The 8564-nt window shown below is 50.0% G+C and overlaps 1 protein-coding gene across 3 annotated transcripts in view; it reads right to left on the reverse strand.

Annotated features, from left to right (window-relative positions):
* The window catches only part of LOC147345432 (MHC class II transactivator-like), a 59480-nt gene extending 51633 nt beyond the window's left edge, over positions 1-7847 (reverse strand). Inside the window, exon 1 of one of the 3 annotated variants that reach the window (XM_086375753.1) lies at positions 7303-7847. In XM_086375753.1, the coding sequence (XP_086231879.1) occupies positions 7303-7585 (283 nt within the window). In that variant the 5' untranslated portion in view covers positions 7586-7847. The remainder of the gene's footprint in view (positions 1-7302) is intronic. The other 2 variants (XM_086375755.1, XM_086375762.1) reach the window with 2 other exon arrangements.
* Positions 7848-8564: the final 717 nt, after the last annotated feature.

The following is an 8564-nucleotide window of genomic DNA, read 5'->3' on the forward strand; positions in this document are numbered from 1 at the left end:
ATAAATGCTTAAGGGAGAGGGAAGTAAGGAGGTGAGAAAGCAAGGAAGAGAGATCAGACAAGAGGTGGGGGAGTAGAGAGAAAAAAACCTAATATGTAGGCAAATTAGGAGATCAACCCAGTCAATCCTAAAGGAAATCGATTCTGAGTATTCATTGGAAAGACTGATGTTGAAGCTGAAGCTCTAATCCTTTGGCCACCTGATACAAAGAACCAACTCATTAGAAAAGACTCTGATGCTGGGAAGGACTGAAGGCAGGAGGAGAAGGCGACAACAGAGGATGGTGTCACCGACTGGATGGACATGAGTTAGAGCAAACTCAGGGAGGCAGTGAAGCATGGAGAAGCCTGGCATGCTGCAGTCCACGGGCCACAAAGAGTTGGGCACAACTTAGTGACTGAATAACATCAAGGCAAATTAGGCAGGTCGGAAGGTATCTGAGAACATAGACCTGTTCGTGGGTAAATGTACAAGTGGATTAGTTGATAAGAAGGTGGGTGAATCAGCTGATACATAAATATTTGGGCAGTCAGAGAAATGAAATATTGATAAGTTGATAGAATTAGATAGTAGATGTAAGTTGATCAATTGGTTAGTAGATATTAGTATAGTTGGGGCTTCCCGGGTAGCGCTGGTGGTAAGGAACCTACTTGCCAATGCAGGAGACATAGGACATGAGGGTTTGGTCCCTGGGTCAGAAAGACTCCCGGGAGGAGGGCATGGCAACCCACTCTAGTATTCTTGCCTAGAGAATCCTGTGGACAGAGGAGCCTGATGGGCTACAGTCCAGAGGGTTGCAAAGAGTCAGACAAGACTGAAGCGACTGAGCACTGACAGTAGTCAGTTGGGTAGACCAGGTAAGTTTGAGAGCAGGCAGCGGGAGAGACCAATAATGGTAAGTAAGGACACAGGTGAGATGCTCAAGGGAACAACAAAGAACAGAAACAGTCCCTGGCTGAGTCAGGTGCCAGACCGGGAGCCAAGCCGAGAATAGAACAGGCCCCTGGTCAACCCTGGGAAAACCCATGGGGACTTGCCAACTTCCGGTTGCAGGTGTTTCTGCTTCTGCGGCTCATGTGGGTGAAGGTGAAGGAAGTCTGGCTGGCTGGGAAGCCACTCAAGGTGAAAACCAAGTGGTCCTTGCCAACACATCTCCTTCCAGGAGCCAGCGGAGACTCACTTACCAGGGATCAGAGCAGGAATGGGTTTGGGGAGGAAAAAGGGGTCGAAAGAAGGGAGGGTGCAGCCTTCCTCCCCTCTGCATCTTGGCTCGGGTGAGTCTCATCCTAAGGACCAAATGGGGAAGGAAGTGACAGGAAGAACTTAACAGTCTGGGGTATGTCCCTCCCTTTCCAATAGATCAGGCAACATCCTAGAAGGAGGCTTTGTTCTGTGTTTCCTAGAACAGAGTTCTCACAGGTAAAACTACCACACTGTGAAAACACAGAGAGACAAAATAATGAAGGAAAGCCAAAGGCAACAGTAAGATGTAAAGCCACGGCAGGGGCGTCCCACAGCCTGTGAGAAGGCTCGCCCCAAGAGCACCGCTGTGCCTCCGTCCACAAACCTGAGGCCGGCTGGGTCTGACCTTGCCACCGGTCATCCTTCCATTCACCTTGAGTCTGCGGTTGCCCCAAATGCCACCCTGGAGGCTGACGAGTCAGAACGAGCTTTCATGCTGGCAGCAATGCCTGTGTTTTGGATGATGTCACTGAATTCTCGGAATAGCCACTCTGGATGCTAGTATCGCCTCCATTTTACAGATGGGGAAACCGAGGGATCCCAGGAAGGGATCGGCATCCTAGCCCTTGGAATCAGGGAGTCACAGCTGGCACCGAGGCTGGCTGAGGCCACAGTATATGTGCTTAACCAATGTGCCAGCTTGGAGTCACATTAACTCTCAGATGCACATAGCGGCCTCACACTCAGCACTGGAGTAGGTGTCTAGATGTGATGTGGAGCCCTCAAAGAGACTGCAGACTCAACTCCCTGGTTTATCCTCCCCCCAGTCCAATGCAAGAGATGTAAGAGATGCAGGTTCAATCCTGGGTCAGGAGGATCCCCTGCAGGAGGAAATGGCACCCACTCCAGGGTTCTTGCCTGGCACAGTTCTTCCAGTACAGAGGAGCCTGGCGGGCTCATGTGGGTCCATGGCGTCACAGAGAGTCAGACACAACTGAAGCGACTAAGCATGCATGCCTAAGTGATTGATCACAGCACAATGTGTATGTGTCTGACATTTCTAGAGTTATCTGTCTAATGCCAAGCGCTTCCTGGGATAGTTTCTCAGACACCATCTCACTGAACCCTTGCTATGACCCTGGGAGGTTTATATCATCACTCCCATTTTAGTGATGAAAAAACTGAGCATCAGACTTGTTCAGGCATGTGGCCAAGGTTACACAATTTGTAAGCAGCAGGGCATGGCTGCAGGACTAGAGCTGTTCAGCTTCCAGCCTAGTTCTCCCTCCATACTGCCACACTAAGTCTCTCTTCTCTGGCCTCTGACTGTCCTCCAGGGGTTGTCACTCACTGTCCCCAGTCAGGTAGCTGAGTTCTGTCCCGACTCTTGGGCCTCCACCGGGCTTGCTGGGGGCTGGATGCACATGTGCTTTTCTGTGCAGCAGAGTCAACCCCAAAGAAGTGCACTTCCTGCACAATTGCAGCTGAAGTATTATCATATCCAAAGGTGACTTCTGAATCATCAGGCTGGTTTCAGTTTGAAGATGGTCAGCCTGCTTCAGGTAGACTTACGGTATCCCTTTGGGTTATTCAAAAGAGGCAGCCAGCTAGAAAGAGAAACGAGTGATCTGGGCCCATGAGATCTAATAGCCACCCCTCCCCAGGCCATGATCGAGGCAATCATTCACCTCCCTGTGCCTCAGAGTACTCATCTGTAGAGTGAGAGTAATGGTAAACAGGAGCCATCCACACACGCATCCATCTCCCCAGTCACCCGTCACCCAGCCACCTATGCACCTACCCATCAACCATTCACCTATCCTTCCCACCTCCCTGCCCACCCATCCACCCATCCATCTACCCACCTAACCACCTACCCATCAACCATTCACCTATCCTTCCCACCTCCCCACCCACCCACCCACCCATCCATCCACCTAACCACCTACCCATCAACCATTCACCTATGCCCCCACCCACCTACGCACAGCCTCCATCCACTCATCACCCAGCCACCGACCCACCTACCCTCCCATCACCCATCCACCTATCCAGTTCCTTACCCGCCCACCCATCCATGATCTATCCCATCCATCTACCTACCTATCAACCATTCACCTGTGCCCCCACCCACCTACCCACACAACCCCCACCCACCCATCACCCAACCACCTACCCACCCACCACTCAGCACCCATCCACCTATGCACCTACCCATCAACCATTCATCTACCCACCCACCCACCCATCCATCTACCTACCATCCAGTAGTCTAATATTCAACAAACACACATTGCACACCTATCCTTTTCCAGGCATTATATTAAGTGTTCGGGATACATCTGTGATAAAAGCATAGATCTCTCCCCACAGGGTGCTTACTTTCCAGTGAGAGAGTCAGACAATAGGCAGCAAACAAAGGAACCTCCCTGAGGGTCCAATGGTTAGGACTCTGCTCACATTGCCAAGGGCCCGGGTTCAGTCCCTGCTCGGAGAACTAAAATCCCCCAAGCCGCGCAGCTTGACTAAATAAATAATCAGCAACAAACATAATACAAAAGTAAAGTGTATCAAAGGTAAATATGTCAGTGTGGGGAGTGGTACTCAGAGTGTGGAGGGGGAGTTGCAAATTTAAATAGGATGATCAGGGTAGGCCTCCCTGAGAAGGTGACATTTGAGGAAAGTGCTAAAGGATTCAAGGAGGTTGGCCCAGAAGATACCTGGAGAAAAGAGTGTTCAGAAGGAAGCAACAGCATGTGCAGAGGTCCTGTGGCAGGGAGTGTGCCCGGCTGTCCCAGGGACCCCAAGGGTACCAGCATGGCTGGAGAAGATGAGACAGCAGGAGTATAGGGTGGGAGCAGAGCAGGGATGAACCAGATCTTGAAGGGCCTCATGGGAATCGTCCGGATTTAGCTTTCCTCTGAGTGACTCGGGAAGCCAGTGCAGGGTTTAGGGCAGCGGAGGGTGACGATCACGATAGGGTTGTAGAGAGAGTTACAAAAACTTCACACTCCGATTTCCTTTTTTCTGAAGCCCTGTTGAAACTCAAGTCAGTGCCCTTTATTTCTACAAACCACACACTTCTCCTCCCCCTGTTCTCCTTGTCCCAGTCCAAAGGCTGCTCCCTCTCCTTGCCCCCTGGCTGCATCACTGCCTGTAGTCCTTACAGATGGAGTCTCACAGGCCTGGGAGGAGCTGGCCTGGAAGAGGGTGGTGGGGGAGCAACAAGGAAAGGAAGTGATGTATCCTTCCTTGTCTCCCAGGCTCCTGTAGACCGCATGGAGCTCAGTTCCCTTTCTAGAGTCACATGGCATCAGAAATAAATATATTACATCCCCTGGGAGGAAACTGAGTTTAATAACAGGAACCCGCCCTTGAAGCGAGAGGGAGGAGCAGAGGTGTGGGCAGCCAGCAGAGTGGAGGAGGCTGCAGTTTGCAGGGGGTGTGTCGAGGAGAGAGGAAGGCCTTGACACCCCCTGAAGTTGGCATCTGCATCAAGACTGCATAGGCCATGTGTGTTCTCTGCAGTTTCCTTCCTCTGCATCTTACAGTTTTCAGAGTGCACGTCTTTTGCCTCCTTCCATAGGTTTATTCCTGGGTATTTTATTCATTTTCATGCAATGGTAAAGAGGACTGTTCCTTTCATTTCTCTTTCTGATCTTTCATTGTAGAGAAATGCAACAGATTTCTGTGTGTTAATTCTGTAACCTGCAACTTTGCCAAATTCTTTGACGAGCTCTAGTAGTTTTCTGGTAGCATCTTTAGGAGAGACATGTACACACTGCTGTATTTAAAATAGGTAACGGACAAGGAAATCAACCCTGGATATTCCTTGGAAGGATGCTGCTGAAGCTGAAGCTCCAATACTTTGGCCCCCTGATGCAAGGAGCCGACTCTTTGGAAAAGACCCTGACGCTGGGAAAGATTGAAGCAAAAGGAGAAGAGGGTGGCAGAGGATGAGATAGCGGTTAGATAGCATCACTGACTCAATGGACATGGATTTGCGCAGATTCCAGGAGATAGTGGAGGACAGAGGAGCCTGGAGTGCTGCAGTCCAAGGGGTCGCAAAGAGTCAGACACAATTTAGCGACTGAATAGCAACAACAAGAGGAAGGACCTACAAGGACCTACCTTATGCTGCAGGGAACTCTGCTCAATATTATGTAACAACCTAAATGGGAAAGGAATTCGAGAAAAGAGTAGATACATGTATATGTATCCCTGAGTCACTTTGCTGTACACCTGAAGCTAACACACTGCTGTAAAGCAATTATACTCCAATATAAAATAAAAAAGTTTTTAAAAAGACCCCATAAGTGGCTTGCACTCCCATTAAGAAATCAGGGGGGGTCATTCAGGTGATAGAGATGTCCCAGCCCCCCTGGGGTCTTTTAGGAGGGGAAGAGTAAAAGATGTGTCTGAGGAACAGACAGAGATGATCTGGGTGAGAATTCACCCAGGAAGACAGCCCACCCCTTGTAAACATGTATCTTGGCAGAAGAGTTGGAGAAATGCCTACAACTGCCCTGGAGCCCATGGCAAAATCATCAAGAGGCTGTTTAGCCCTTAAGACCAGACTGAGCCACAAGTGTGTCTGCCTTCAAATCCAGCCTCAACACTTCCTGCTTGGGGACCAGAGTTGGTCACCTCTGGGCAGTCTCTGTCTTTTCTTCCTGTGTAACATAAGGCTGCTGCTGCTGCTAAGTCACTTCAGTCGTGTCCGACTCTGGGCGACCCCATTGACAGCAGCCCACCAGGCTCCCCCATCCCTGGGATTCTCCAGGCAAGAAAACTGGAGTGGGTTGCCATTTCCTTCTCCAATGCATGAAATCATTAAAGGGTTAGTGTGGATATGAGAAAACCCACTGGCTTAGGTGTGCCTGGCAAGCAACGAAATACTCAATAAATGTGAATTGTGATTATATCAAGTTGTAAGTTACTCCAAAACCATAAAAAAACCAAGGACTAGAATTTATGACATCAGCTCACAAAATTGGGAAAGCACAGGTTTATGTAACGGAGGCTGAAAAGTAAGTGTCTTTAGGAAGAATGTTGTTAGTGGGAATTCCCTGGTGGTCCAGTGGTTAGGACTCCACGCTTCTGCGGCTGGGGTGTGGAGGGCGGCCTGGGTTTGACACACCTGATTGGGGGAACTAAGATCCCTCAAGCTGCGTGGTATGTCCAAAAATAAAAATTAAGAAGACTGTTGTTTGCAACAAAGTGAGAACCTTCTTGCAAGTGGGAAAGAAGACCTAAAATGTTTGAGGAGCCAAGGATGCGAGTGGAAATGGTATGGCATAGGCTTTTTTTCCCGCTTTAAGATGAATCAGGAGTCAGCAGTACCCTTTAAAAACAAGACACTCTCTTCAACTTGGTTCCTCTTCTGTCTCTCTCTCTCTTTCTCCCCCTCTTTCTCTTTCTTCCTCCCTCTCTCTCTTCTTTCCTCCCATCCTTCCTCCCTTCTTCTGTCCTTCTGTCTACCTCCCTCTCTTTCTCTCCTGTCTCTCCTTCCCTTTCTCTTCCTCCCTGTATGTCTTTCAGTTTCCCTCTCTCTTCATGACCCGGATGCACACACAGGCACGTGCATACACATGCACACACACACGCCCACGCAAACATGCACACACATGCTCACACACACATGTGCACACACGGCAATCTCTGCTCTCCAGCTCTTCAGCCCTTCCTCTCTGTGGCAACCTATGTCTTCAGCTTTGAGACACACTGATTGTGCCGGCATCCGTCTTTCCCACTTGCAGGCAGCGGCTGATTTGTCCATCTGTGCCCTTCACCAGGGCCTTGCACATGCCTAAGGTACCCAGGGAGCTCAGAGAGCAAACCCAGTGGGCATTTGGCTGTGTGCCTCCGGGACGGTTTACTTTTAAGCAGAGTGGGAAGCACACTGTTCCGCCAATGCTCTCGGCATCCCAGCCTGAGCTCTCTAAGCACTTGCTGCTCCTGCCAGCTCAACCGAGACCCTGATTCCTATTCATTCTGCCTTCTCAGCTTGGGACAGAGATGAACATGAGGACCTCCCTTTCAGAGATTAGAGGGAAAAGCCCTGAGCTGCTGACAGCCAGACATGGCTCCATGAGAAAAAAGGGATGGATGGCAACTTACCACCAGGGTCCTTGTAGCTGGGGCCCCTCTCTGCCGTGGGGGCCTGCAGCCCACTCCAGATCCACCCCAAGAGGGCGAAGTCTGGATCTCCTTTCTCCAGCAGGGTCAAGGAGATCTTCCTGGCCAGAGCCTCACCATCAGACTCATGGAGCAGGGCATGGTGGTACTCCCTGGAGAGGAGCTCTTCCGCCAGCAGGTTGTCCAGAAGCGCCTGCACTTGGCTCGGCCGATGGCTAGAGAGCAACATCCGGACCTGAGACAGGATGGTCTGGAAGTGATTCATGGTAGCGCTCAGATGCAGGGCAGCTCCCCTGGGCTAGCGCCTGGTATCTCTGCTCACCCAGCTTGTAGCATCCAAAATGTGAAGTGAAAATCAGGATGGGGGAACCTCTGCAGCTTATTCCTGCTAAGGAGGATTTCCTCATTTGCACGTTAGGCTGGGGTTGCCTGATGAATTGATGGAAGTGGGTTCTGGTCTTGATTTAGACCCATAGATACGTGCATACCTTGCGTGTGCGTATGCCAAAGAGGGTCACGGCTCTGTGGATTCCTTTAGACCCAATCCAGTATTTACTAAGAGGAACAAGACTTGCCTCTTTGAGGACCTATAAGGTGATAGGCTTTCTCGGATGTTGCATCATAACAAGAAGGCACTGGGGCATAGCAATTAAGCAGTTGGGTTTGGAGCCAGTCTGCTGGGTTCAAATCCCCAATTACTTGATGTTTGGCAAGTTACTTAGCCTCTCCTTGCTGCCATTTCTCCATCTGGAAATGTTACCGAGTCCAAGCTCACTCTGCTCATGGCAGGACAGGCCAGCGAATCCAAGAGGCGAGGTACTGAGGCAAGGAATGAACACGGCTTTATTCCGCAAGCCTGACCGAGAAGACGGCAGACTAAAGACTCAAAATAACCATCTTGTCCCGGTCTGGATACCAGGTCCTTTTAGGTATCAGAGATGGCAGGGAGGTGAGGAAACAGAGTAGAGGCCATTTACTCTTATAAGTGTCTCCTAGAAGGGCAAGCCTCAGGCAGGGAGATGTGTTAATTTTTTTCCTTCCTGCCATCTACAGGTGGACAGGGTTCTGATCAGAGGCATTTTAGTTTAAGAGGCAGAGGGGAAGGATTCTCTGAGGCAGGCCGTTATGTGTGATTATAATAACAAAAGCAGCCAAAGACACAGATCTTGCATGGAAGAGTCAAAACTGACTCTCCCCTGTTACGAAAACATGAAGTGATAATAATGGTATTTACATCTTAGAAT

The sequence above is a fragment of the Bos grunniens genome, chromosome 25 (assembly GCF_055505025.1).
Source record: "Bos grunniens cultivar Pamir isolate PY7600 chromosome 25, Bosgru_T2T1.0, whole genome shotgun sequence".
In the NCBI taxonomy this organism is placed as follows: Eukaryota; Metazoa; Chordata; class Mammalia; order Artiodactyla; family Bovidae; genus Bos; species Bos grunniens.